The following is a 14,175-nucleotide window of genomic DNA, read 5'->3' on the forward strand; positions in this document are numbered from 1 at the left end:
CCTCTAGGGATGAAATGCCTGATTGAAGTTCCTCTCTCTCTCTCTCTCTCTCTCTCTCTCTATCGCTGATTGTAATGTGAGATTGCCATTTGGAGATCTGGGCACGGATGTTACAATGAGAAGGAGGCAGGGGGCAAAACACAGCCTGTCTGCCTTCAGTCCCGGTGAGGCTTTACTGACTTTGTAGGAAACCCCTTGGCTGAAGAGCTTACAGGGGGAAAAGGAGGAGGGGGAGGAGGGAGTGCTGCAAAAATTAACACCCCCTCCAAGAAGCTGAGCAGGGGTGGTGACTTAGGACAGCACAGAGAAGGAGGGACATGAGCGTTTACACCAGTTGGCTCTTCCAGTACAGGAGGTCCTGTGTGAAACTGCTTGGTAGCAGCAGCAGTGGTGTCTAGGAGCTGACCATTTCAGCACCACGTCCTCAGCAGAGGCAACGCAAGGATAACCAGTCTAAACGGTAACAGCATCATTTCCATGCAACAGAAGAGGAAGCACAGCTACCAACCCACCCTACAAACCAAGACTGCCTCCCTCCCAGGACATGTAAGTGGGGGCCTCACAGTGATCTTCAGCTGTAGAACCATGGATTGCAAAACCCGCAGTCCTTCTCAAGCCAAACCTTACAGCATCCAGAGGAGGCTTGCGGTGTAATCAACAGCAGGGGAGGAATCCCACACTCCAACAGACACACACACACACACACAGACACCAGAAGAGGGGAGAAGAGAAATATCTGTCAGGAGCAGGAGAAAAAGCAAGAAGAAAAATCTGGGCTTTTTTTTGCCTTTTACATGGCGCAGGCTGCAGAGCAAAATAAAAGAAGGAAAAGCTGCATTCCTAACCCTATAATCTCCCCCTGCCCTGGTCCAGATGCTGCAGGTTGGTGATGAAGATGCTGCATTTTTATTTCTGCTGCACACAGCTTCCCAATTAGCTATCACTTATGGAAACTGAAGATCAGAATTTTAGGAAAAGGAATTAGAGAGCTTAGACCATCTCTGTCTTAATATTGCTGCTTTCTTGTGTGTTTGTGTTTGTCTATACTACTACATCTGTTTTTTTTTATTTTTTTTTTTGCTACCTGCATTTGGACATGATCTGATGGACAAGAAGCTCTCCATCCCGAAGGCTTCTGGCTTTACTTTTGGTATTTTTTTATCATGATACCTCATCTTTTTGGGCAAGGTCCAGCAACCTTTCTAGTTTAAAGCCCCTTATCCTTCAGATTATATCACCAACGAACCAGAAGACTGTCGGATGTCTATAGAATGAAGAACTATGGGTCTGTTTGATAGAGGTGTTCAGATGCTTTTAACCACTGTGGGGGCATTTGCAGCATTTAGTTTGATGACAATTGCTGTGGGTACAGACTATTGGTTATACTCTAGAGGGGTCTGCAAGAGCAAATCCATAAGCGAAAATGAAACAAGCAAAAAGAATGAAGAAGTCATGACCCATTCTGGATTGTGGAGAACATGTTGCCTTGAAGGTATTTTGGTGACTGGATCAGACCCTTTCTTATCTTACATTTCTCCCCCTCCTCCTCTGCTCTCCTGCTCCCCTCCCTCTTTCCTGAACCAGAAAACTACATATTCCTCCATCTTTTCATTTCATTTTTTTAAACAAGGGGTGGCTAGACTGAGCTAATAAACTGGAGGGGGGAGGGAGGGTGATTGGGGAGAGACTGATCCACTTCCAGGCGTTCAGTGTGATGATGTGAATGGTAGATTTTGTTAATATGGAAGCAGTAGGACACAGACTGTAGTGAAAAGGTGTGTAGAATACTCTGCATTCTGTGTATGCTTCTCTCCTGTATGATGCTGTCAGATTAGTCATAAAAGAGCACCATACCTGCTTTACTCATGATATGTAGTATTGTAGATGACAAGTATTGTAATTATTTAAAAGAAAATAATGTGGTTTTCTGTGGGCCTATAATTACTACCTAAATATGCATAAGAATTGAAGGCGGTGAGAGATGTGCTAGACAGAAGTCATATTTTTGCTGTATTGCAATGTTAATTTCCAAGCAGATTTGAAATCATTGTTTTATTTTTATAAATCACTGCCTGTTTGGCAGATATTTCATCCTCTATTGTTTATTGGCCTTCTTGGTATAAGTAGAGCTGACATTATCTTAAACATCAAAATAGACACAAACAGCATAGATACACGCATGCATACATACATAGATTACATCAATACATATACATACATAGACACGTATATGCCCTCATCCAAATGGAAGGTCATATAGCTTGTTTGGTAAGGCTATCAGTTTCCTGCAAAAATACAACCTCAGGATTGTAGGTACCAGCTGGCACATCTAAGTAGTAAGCAATGCTAGTGTTTTCTGATGTCATTGGCATTTATTCCTGGCAGGGGGTGTGTGGCAGATTTTTAAGAGGCCTTTCACTAGTGTACTTGTGTCATGCACCTCTAATGCAGTTGGGCTTAATGGTAGTTGGGTCATCACTGATAGAATGGAACCAAAAGATGCCCCCCTTTAAACCTCAGTGCCAGAGTAGCCTGTATAGTCAGAGTGGTGTGTGAAAGGGTTAATCACAGCCCACTTGAAGGTGGATAAGGAATGAATGCCAGGCGGAGCAAGGTAACTGTATGATTAGTACAGTGGTACACAGACCACCCACCCCCTCCCCCACAACTCCCCTCTTCAATCACTGCAGGTCAGCAATCCAGCCTTACAACACACACACAGTGTACACACACATACACACACAGTGCCTGAGGCACAGCAGACGTGCGAACGCTGTGTGCTTGGCTATTTTTATGTGTATGTAACCGGCTTTTTATTTATTTCCAATATATATATATATATATATATATATATATAGCTGATTACATTTTCTCATAATATATATATATATATATATATCTATATACACACACACACACACACACACATATGGCAAAGTATCTCAGTATTTTAGAGAGGATTAGTGACGTGTTCCTGAGTGTGCATTATTCATACCCCTGGGTACGTTAGTGACAGATTGTTACCACACATATCCATGCACATATACTTAGACACACATACACAACATAAAGTGAATGCCAAGCACACACCATATGCAAGGTCCAGACCTTGCATACACAAAGTTTAGACACATATGTTATCAAAGTATTGCAAACAACACACCAGTTACACCTCCCACACACATACTAATCGTCCTATTGCACACTTGTTTAAATATACCAATACGCACAGCTAAATATACTCTACACATTCACACTCTTATTATCACTTCTAACAAACTAGATTTAACATATACTCTACGTCACAAGTGGCACAGAAACACAAAATGCTACTTATTTCACAAAATGTTAATGCCCCATTCCAGTAAGCACATAACCTTAAAACACACAGACACACAAATGGACAAATAGACATAAAAATAGCTGTTCACATATAATACATATATTTAACAAATGAAGTGTCACACATGACCTTGTAATACAATTAAAACATAACACACTGAAAATCTGATACAGAAAAAATATATGTTTATATACTATATATATAGTATGTACGGCAATCCGTAAAGCATAAGTAATACAATACATAAAAAAAAAATACATCACACATTTATGATGCTCAAAACACGTAAAGATTTCTCTTATTCCAAGTGACTACATTAAACACAACAGGTACTTCCAGTGTGCATACACACATACACACAGGAAAGCACAATGCTTGCACGTTAATAGGAAGGGACGCACAATTTATAATGTGACACATTTTTTTTAAATAACAATGTGAAATGAAGCAGACATACAACTTCATACATATTTAACACTTTAGTTATTAATGTATACCTGTTATATACAATGATGCGTTCTTAAAGACACAAAACGATACATTATTCATTGTCAGGCAGGCACATTCTGTTGCATTCAGCTTACCTATAATCACATTGAAACAAATTACGTTTGTATATGTCCAGTACATACAACATGTATTCTCTGCCTCTATCTTTGCACAAACACAGAATCATATATCGCATAGCGTATACAGAAATTAGTCCAGTGCATGATATATATTTAAGCATTTCTATGTCTGTATACACACCCACAGATAGACACACATACATGTAGAAATAGGGCCATTTTATTATGTATGAATCTCCAATGTACACGTATGTGAGAAGCTAGGATAAACCACACAATAGCACACTGATATAAATGTCACACATATATCCAATCCATCACATATAAATATCACACACACATATTTTTAGTGTCATATCACCCTCATAAGACAGAAGCACACAGACACCAGCCCAGCCTGTCAGCCTATGGGATAGTTTGGCCCTTCCTCCTCTTGAGCTGGGCTGTGATGGGACATGCTCTGAATTGCTAAGTGCCTCCATTGAGCGATGAGAACAGTTTGACGCATTAAACACGCATAGCGCATCCGCTGAGCCTCTCCTCAGCCAAGCCTGCCTCTTAACATAATCTGCAGAGAAACATTGCACAGAATAGAATATGCTGTCCCTCCCCAAGCCTGGAGAAAATGAATAGCCATGAATTCACCCTCATAGATCTTGCTCCACACCACCACCACCACCACCACCTCCTCTCACTCCATCTCAGACACCATCCACAACACCTCATTCCCACCTCCTCTCCTTCCAGGAAACCTTTTCAATTGATGTACCTATTTATTATGTGTCCCTAAAGTGGCTAGCGGTTGTGATAAAATATTTATGGAATGCTTGCAGGAATTTTGTTTAAGCGGCCAGCTGCTTGTTAACTTCTTTTATGAGGCAGTACCAATGGCAGTGAAGAGGTTAAATCTCTTTTTGAGCGGAGGAAAAATAGAGTTTTAAGGGGCTTTCATTTTGAATGACATTTGGTTTTGGGTTGTTGAATATGGATTCGCGGAAGAGAAGAGAGGTAATAGAGTGCAGATGTCTACATTTAGGGAAATTGTGTTGCTAAGGGTGGAAGGGGGAGATGATCCATGCGCAAAATTCAGTTTTACTTGATGGTTAATAGGGGATTGTCTAATTTTCAAAGACTGCACAGGGTGTGTAAGAGATAGGAGGAAAAAGGAGGGGGAGAGGGTGGGAGGAGGGGGAAGGAAGAAAAAGGGTGGGTGTGAGACAGGGAGGAAGGAAGAGGGAAAAAAGAACCAGACCTTTGGAGAGTGGGTAGATTGCAAGAGAATAGGGAGGACTCAGGAGGTATGAGAAGAGGAGATTTGGGATTAGATTATGAACAGTAGGCCAGTAGTTTTCTAGAACTTCCATACCATTCAATACAGCTGTCAGACCTTTTATTCTAAGATACCAGCATATAATGGGACTATACTATACTGAGTAATGGTCACCATGCCAAAACCTTAAGAAAGAGGGTCAGTCACTACTTTATCTACAGAGCCTGGAATCCAAAAGCCTTTTAATGAGATGGGCACATACCCCTCCAATGTATGATGGCCATTGCTCCTACCTTACACTGAGAAAGGGTCCTTTGATGGAGATTTGTTCCTTTATTCTCCTTTACCCACTGATTATCTCAGAAGCATCTACATCTCCCAAATGCCTGTACTTAGATAAGGTGATCCAGACATTTCATGCAATGAGGGATGCTTGTATAATATAACCCCTTATATTGATGGACATCCATTAGATGTCCCTGGAAGCCAGACACTGTATAAAACATTAACAATGGGAAGTGTCCAAAGCACCTGGACCTTTACAGTAAAAAAAGCATCACAGCGCCAAGGCCTTATACCCTCAGATTTTAACATGGTGTTCAAGCAGTTCAGCCATAAGATCATATTGACTACAAGGATCACAAAAGTATAACAGATAGTATTGAGGCAAGGACTAAGGTTAGAAGAAATTATTTTAGGAATACCAATGTATTAATTTGTTTTAAAAGGTGACCTTTAACCAGGCAATTGAAAGTCTCCAGGAGGGCAGGATGTCTGATTGTCAATAAATAAGGGTAGCTCTATAGACGAGACTGAGAGGCATCTTACAGAGGAACATATATACAGATAAAACATAGTGTGTATGTTGGGTATCATTTCACAATGAAGATGGCACCATCTTCATTGAAAGGTTTGAAGAGCTATACATTTGGATTTGTTATACAAGCAAAAGAAAGCTAGCAATGAAATGGTCTCAGTGGTTTAGATGAGACCAATGAAAGAAACAAATACAGTGGCAGTTTGAGATGGGTTGGAGGAGGGATAGTCAAATGAACTGGAAGCAAAATAAGAAACAGACCTCTGAAGGTGGCAACTGATAAGAAGTGCCACTGCATTTTCTTCTTTTGGAACTGTATTGGTTGTATAAAATGTATATACATGAACTCATAGTGAAAATAGATATATAGGTGACATATGAGCATACAGATTTCATGTAAATCCGTTTTATATGTCAGTTGCAAAAGATCACAATGAAGATTATAAAAAGAAAAGGCGAAAGAGAAACAAGAGGTGCTGTTAAAAGAAATGCAGCCATTGAAAGCAATAGCGAGCCGTTTCACAAGGCCAAATTAGGTAGACGAAGTTCAGATGGGGGTAGTCTATAGTGTCAAAAACAGCTGAGAGATCTAGGAATACAAGTGAAGAGAAGTGGTACTTAGCATTTCACATGCAGACAAAGGGAAGCACAGCTGTGCAGCCATTGCTGAATGCACAGCACAGAAACGCAGTATTTCAAGTCCAAGTTGCATTACTGCAAGACAGGAGGCTGAGCAGTGTAATGTACTGTATTGCGATACCCTTGAAAGTACAGTGGTAAAGACATCTGTCAGTGTTTTTGGTGGCAGAGACACTGATTCATCAGTTGCCGAATGTTCTCATTACACATCCACCACACTTTCTGCTGTTAGGATTCTTACAAATATTCAATCTTCCCATCATTCAACAACGTAATCACCTAAAACAAATGCCGAATCCTAATAAAATCAAAAGATGTGTTACAATTAAACAAATGAAAGCTGTTAGCAATATGAAAAATCTATGCTACGTGCTTGAACCATTTCGTTTAGAAAATAATAAAAAATATGACTTTAAATATGTAAAATGTAAGTAATCAAATAAAGTAAGGGAAGTTAACATATTATTTTAGCAAGCATATTTACACCACACTCAAAATCCACCAAGAAATTTATGATTTATGAATCCCAGAATTCATTATTTGGTAGATCCCCGTTTATTTTTTAGCTTTAAATATAATGAGTTTATGAAACACTTATTAATTAATTATTATTATTATTATCTTTTATTTATATAGCGCCAACATTTTACACAGCACTTCTTACAATACATATATTCAAGGGGTATGACAAGACTAGAATTGACAGACTAAGACAAACCGATACATCAGGAGGAGAGATCCCTGCTCCCAATCCCTTACAATCGCGAGATCTGTATAAACAAAGCTGCAAGTAACCATGCTCAGATTAAAAACCATATTAGATGGAAATTATTTTCCTGCATGAGGGAGTATAAATGATCACTTTCTCAATGTCAGCAGATGTGCGTTATCCAAAAGAAAGATGAGGGCCAAATGAGGAGCCTAAAACTGATAATATCGAAGAAGATACATCATTCTGGCATCACCAGTGTGTGTATAACCATAGGGTGTATACACTAAATCAGACGTTTGTATTAAAATTTAAGCTCCCGAACTTCATTGTGCGTTATGGAGTACCATTAAGCATCATGAAGAGCCAACTCTAGTTGAACTTCTTCAGGAAGAAGTACTGACTTGTCCTTGCATTATGTCAAACATTTAGGTGTGCATTAGTTAATGCTCAGCACTTCAGTAAACTTCCAGTTTAGCCAGTATACCTAACAGACATTAGAGGGTATCACTGAGATGGCCTAGTGCAGAGGATTGTTGGGGTTATAGTCCAGTAACACAGCTGCTATAGCAGACTATATCTCATAGGGCTTGCTGACCACGTTTGGAAATGAAGTCTGTAAGAACTCTACTGCCAGAAGTTGCCTGTCCCAGACAAAACTCTAGCTACATGTCTAGCACCATAGCCACAGATGGATAAAGGAGGATAGACTGGAACTTGAGATTTTGCTTCCAACAATGACAATTCTTTTAGTAGACAGCAAGGTCTTGGCTTATTAATGTGACAAGGGGAGCTGGTGTGGTTCAGAAGAAATGGAGATATAAGGATTAATGATGAATGGATGGCAGTGAAAATGCAAGAGAGTACATACATCTATAGCAGGCATGTCCAAACTTTTTTCGAAGAGTGCCAGATTTGATGAAGTGAACATGTGCGAGGGCCGACCATTTTGCCTGACATTTTCTGAACCATTAAAATTAAATGCAAATTAACTATTTTATGCAAAGTTTATTGAAAACGGCATACCACTTCTATCCCTTTCTCACTATCTCCCCTCCCTACCCCCCTTCTCACAATCTCCCCTCTCCCTCCCTACCCCCTTCTCACAATCTCCCCTCTCCCTCCCTACCCCCTTCTCACAATCTCCCCTCTTCCTCCCTACCCCTCCTTCTCACAATCTCCCCTCTTCCTCCCTACCCCTCCTTCTCACAATCTCCCCTCTTCCTCCCTACCCCTCCTTCTCACAATCTCCCCTCTTCCTCCCTACCCCTCCTTCTCACAATCTCCCCTCTTCCTCCCTACCCCTCCTTCTCACAATCACCCGTCTCCCTCCCTACCCCCTTCTCACAATTTCCCCTCTCCCTCCCTACCCTTCTCACGATCTACCCTCTCCCTCCCTCCCCCCCTTCTCACGATCTACCCTCTCCCTCCCTCCCTACCCCCCCTTCTCACGATCTACCCACTCCCTCCCTACTCCCCTTTGTAGGTCACTTACTGTCAACTCCTGTGTTGGGAGCGTGAGGCGTTTGTCTCGGGTGCCGGCGCTTCACTGCTGAGTGCCGGCATATGACGTCATATGCCGGCACTCAGCGTGAAGCGCCGGCACTCGAGACAAACACCTCACGCTTCCAACACTGCACTCTGGGCAGCCCAGAGGCAGGCGGCGGTGGCAGCGACGGCGAGCAGAGGAGTCCTGGATTTCTGTCAGTCAGGGGGGCCCAAGAGGTGCCGAGCGGTCGTTTTCAGCAACTGCTCGGCACCCCTTGGGCCCCACTGACTGGCAGAACTCCAGGGCCCGGTCGCAGTCGTGACCCCGGTAGTTCCGCCACTGCCTACAATTTCTTCATCAGATGCCCTTGTGGCTGTGTGTGCCGGCGCAGGGAGAAGGAAAGCCCAAATCTAACAACGTCCGAGATCACAAGATTTGGGCTTTCTTTCTCCCTGCGCCGGCACACACAGCCACAAGGGCATCTGATGAAGAAATTGTGTAGGGGAGGGCAGGGGCGTACCTAGAGTATTTGGCACCCAGGACGGATCCTGTATGTGGCACCCCCCCCCCACACACTTTAAAACTACCTGGCCGAAACTGAATATGACCCCCCCCCACACACCATAAAAAAATCTAACACTTTTATTTAAAGTAAGTAACACACCAAAATAGGACAAAACAATTAAATAACAATATATATATATATATATATATATATATGTATATATATATATATATATATAATTGTTAACAGCAATCACATTCCTATCATGCCCAGGCATACCCAGATTCCAGGAGGCACTCGCAGACTTGGCATGATAGGAGTATGATTGCCTTATCTACCCCTTCTCGCTCCCTTCTGCCCTATCTACCCCTTCTCACTCCCTTCTCCCTATCTACCCCTCCTAACTATCTACCCTCTCCCTCTTTGAAGTTCACTTACCTTTCAGGAGTCCTGCAGTGGGGGTGCAAGGCCTCGGTCTCCCAGCTCTGCCACTGTATGGAACAGTATAGAGTGATGGGAGTTATAATGTACTTTAGAGCATAATTATATAATGAAAAATACATTGAAAATGGTACAGCATAACACCCATCACTCTCACACATTTACCAATCCACACGCACATACCAATCCACACGCACATACCAATCCACACGCACATACCAATCCACACGCACATACCAATCCACACGCACATACCAATCCACACGCACATACCAATCCACACATATACTAATCCACACACATACACCAATCCACACACACATACCAATCCACACACATACACCAATCCACACACACATACCAATCCACACACATACACCAATCCACACACACATACACCAATCCACACACACATACACCAATCCACACACACATACACCAATCCACACACATACACCAATCCACACACATACCAATCCACACACATACACCAATCCACTCTCACTGTATGCTTTCCTACCTTTCCTCTTTTCTCCTTACAGCTCCTTTTCCTGCTCTTCGCTCCTCTTCTTCTTCAGTTCTTCCTTCTTCTTCCGAGGGCACGGGGTTCAGAGGGCACGGACAGCGGTGGGCGCGGCTTCAGTGTTGTGCGCCGGGATCTGACAACAAACCCCGGCGCACAACAGCTGTTGCCGCGCGGATCGCAAGGGAGCGGTATCGGAGGTCTTTAACAGACCTCCGGCTCCCTTGAGTGATTTTAAGCCAGGTTCAAGGGAAATCCTTGAACCGGCTTAAAATCACTCAAGGGAGCCGGTGGTCTGTTAAAGACCTCCGATACCGCTCCCTTGCGAGCCTGCTCCTCCAGCGGCGGACATTACTGTCCGTCTCTGGAGGGGAGCCGGGTGCCGGCAAGTTGGCACCCCTCTGATGAGCGGCACCCGGTGCGGACCGCCCCCCGCTAGGTACGCTACTGGGGGAGGGTTAGATTTCAACCCTGTTTAAAGTTACTGTAGACGAGGGTTGAAATCTAACCCTCCCCTACACAATTTCTTCATCCGATGCCCCTGTGGCTGTGTGTGCCAGCGCAGGGAGAAGGAAAGCCCAAATCTCGCGCTTTCCTTCTCCCTGCGCCGGCTGATGACGCCAAGTCCCGTGGCTCACCTGGGGGCCGTATCAGTCCGGAACGCGGGCCGCAATTGGCCCGCGGGCCGGACTTTGGACATGCCTGATCTATAGTGATGGAAATCAAAATGGATTATGAGGTTTGTTTAACCATCTCTTGTCACTAACCTTATGATAAAGGTAATGTCATTGTATATGAAGTCTACTCTATTCATGTTTGTGTCTCACTCTAAAATGAAAATGAAACATATTTTAAAGGAAAAATGGCCCATCCAGACTGCATATTCTCTAAAGTAATAAAATATAATAATATCTTTATTTTTAAGGACTGACCTATGGATGTCCATCGGTGGGATCTTTTAAATAAGACAGACCTTAAACTTACCTTTAATGGTTCGTAGGTAGATTCAAAGCCCTTAGTTCATTCAGGACAGGCGCACTTGTCTGTAAGGCTGAGTGACTGATTGAGCTGTATGTGATAACTTGAGGGTGTACTGAAAGCATCAAAGTTGTCTAAAGTGCATAGATTTATCCAATTGCCTGTGTTTGCTGAACTCCTCACTTCATCTGCAAAAGCTATTCATCGTCATCAGCGTGAACAGTCATCTATCCTTACATTGTTATCCAGCGTGAATAAATCAAATACTAGATATTGTGACCAAAGTCAACTTGAGATGCTGAAAACTTCTCCACAACCCTTGACATTAAGTATATGGCAGTACACATTGAGAATCCATTCATTAAACCTGTGAGTTTTGCCATACATGACCCCAAGAATGTTGCTGCTCATATACTACAAGAGTCTGGCCATAGATGCCAGACTCATCATCTGGCTTCACCCTGTGATCCTCATAATCTTTAAACCCACTATTCAGGTCATCCATCATGAGGTAATACTAAAAAAAACAACTTACTTGTGTATCTGTTGAGGGGGTCACGGAATTTGCATTTATCCTTTCCCCTAAAATTATCAATGGGTGACAGTTCTTCTTCATTGTGCTTCACTATGAGAGAAAGAGCATACAGTGTGGCATTTGTTCGGAAAGTCCTATATGTGTCGCTGTTTAGTAAAGACAATCTCTCTTTGGGACCCAAATCCCTCTGTCCCGCTTTCCTCTTTGATCTTTATTACCCTCATTCAACTACATGTTGAGGATGATGAACTACCCAACAACAGTGCCACGGGTTTGTGTAAACAAGTGTTAGCAATTTGATTATTTACCAGGGATATTAAGGTCTTGTGATAGACATGGGTATGTGGGAAATCTCGCCCACTTACAAAGGATGCATAACTGCTTTTAACTGTGTTTAATCCCACCCAAAATTGGCAGCTGTGATAGAGAATAAGCAAAAATGCCATAATCAGCTCTTTATAATGCAAGCAGATGAGCAATCTTCACCGCATGCATAATTTATTTTCAAATGAGCTTTCTGACAAACTTAACAAATCTTATAATAAATGTGTATGGATGTGGTCATATTGCCATTCATTGTCCCCTAGGTTCCTGTTGGGCTGTTAAAGCCCATGTCATACGTGTCATGTACAGTATCTCATTTTTAATACTATTCCAGTGTTGGAGACATCTCCACAAGGAAATTAATAATTTAGAAATTATTCAAAACAGGGTCACTAAATGGTACAAGGTCTAAATAGAAAAAGTGTTTCATGAATGCAGGGAGCTGCAGTTCAGTAGTAGCCAGACAGATACCGCTTAGCGACCCCCTGAAGCCTTGAAGAACAGGATATATGGAAACCAAATAAATCTAGAAAGAAATTGATCCACCTATGTTTAACACGTTTGTACCTAAGTAGCATAAAAACGTAATTCATAATAGTGCTGAATGCCCTTGCGCTTAAATGGCTGCTACGAAGGGTTTGTAGTCATACGAGTGTGTGATAGTTGTTATTGCGCAATGCGTTTATTAAATGATCTTTATTGGAGTAACATTTAAATGATATAGAGCCATACAATAGGGAGTATGTCATAGAAGATAATAATAGGGAGACATTATATTAAGGGGTTATATGAGGTACCATGAGCATTTATTGGGCCATAAGGTATCATTCAGTAGTGTCTAACTATAGTTGTTGAACTATAACCATAATCACTTGGTTAGTGGATGCACACAGAAATAAGTAAAGCAATGGCAGAAATGATAGGGAACCCAAACATGTGTTGCATTAACAGACCCAAACCTTTTCAGGTGTCCATATCAGAACACCTTCATTGGGCAGGGGGAAGGTCCACCATTTCCATTTTTACCCATCTGGCCACCTCTCACACTCAGCTTCCATGCTTCACGAGGTCGCCACATGGTTGCTATTATAGAGATCTGTGCAGCAGCAGCACAGGCCTCTATCAATTTCACGATCAGAGGATCTCCCCGATTTGCCCATAGTCCCCACAAAAACAGCACAGCGTCAAAAACCCTAAAAATTGAGTGTCCCTTGAGAAATAGGATGGTTAGGAGGTATGCATTAAGAAGTTATACAGAGAGGTATCCTACAGCCACTTTTGAGGGTAGTTATATGAAGATACAGGTTAGGTTACAAGTTAGAGAAATTATTTTTACAATAGATGTATAAACAAATACAAAGAAGTAAAATAAACATATAAAAACAGAGGTACGGGAAAAGTAGCAGCAGTTATATAAATATAGAACGTACCATAACTTGCTATATGATTATAGCATTCCATATAACAGCAGTTATATTCATATAGAAAGCAGAGCGACCCATTATTTTGGAATCCCAGTCACAACTAAATAACTAAAGCCCATTGCAGGAAATGTAGACATCCTAACTTAGAGAAATATGGTAATTATGAAGATGCATTATGATGCAATCTGATTTATATGTAACAAAGCAAAAATTCAGTGCATTCTTAGTAAATACAAGTCAGAAAACACCTATCTAAGGCATAAATATTGGGGATTCTGTCACACTATATGGCCATATATTGCTTAGACCGCCACTTACAGTATGTTGTTTTGTGTACTTATTGGTCAATATTATTATTATTACTTGTATGCTTTATATGATGTGCACTCCTCTATTTTTGTATATGTTTTGTGCTATTCATATTTGCCACACAGGTGCCTCATTAATGGTGTCCAGAGAAGGTTTTAAATTGCTTGAGGGTCTCTTTTTGGGTAGTAAATGCAAAGTCCCACTGATTCAGCTCCTTGGTAAGCAATATACCCATGAAAAATTAGATAGGACTCACCAAACTTGGGGTATTTTGATGTAGTTGCGGGCTAAGCGATATAT

The 14,175-nt window shown here is 41.8% G+C and overlaps 1 protein-coding gene across 1 annotated transcript in view; it reads left to right on the forward strand.

The window, feature by feature from the left end:
- The first annotated feature begins 303 nt into the window (after nucleotides 1–303).
- CACNG2 (calcium voltage-gated channel auxiliary subunit gamma 2) overlaps nucleotides 304–14,175 on the forward strand; it is a 46,239-nt gene continuing 32,367 nt past the window's right edge. The window contains exon 1 of the mRNA XM_053468677.1: nucleotides 304–1,492. Within this exon, the coding sequence (XP_053324652.1) occupies nucleotides 1,282–1,492 (211 nt within the window). The 5' untranslated portion in view covers nucleotides 304–1,281. The remainder of the gene's footprint in view (nucleotides 1,493–14,175) is intronic.

This window comes from Spea bombifrons, chromosome 6 (assembly GCF_027358695.1).
Source record: "Spea bombifrons isolate aSpeBom1 chromosome 6, aSpeBom1.2.pri, whole genome shotgun sequence".
Lineage (NCBI taxonomy): Eukaryota > Metazoa > Chordata > Amphibia > Anura > Pelobatidae > Spea > Spea bombifrons.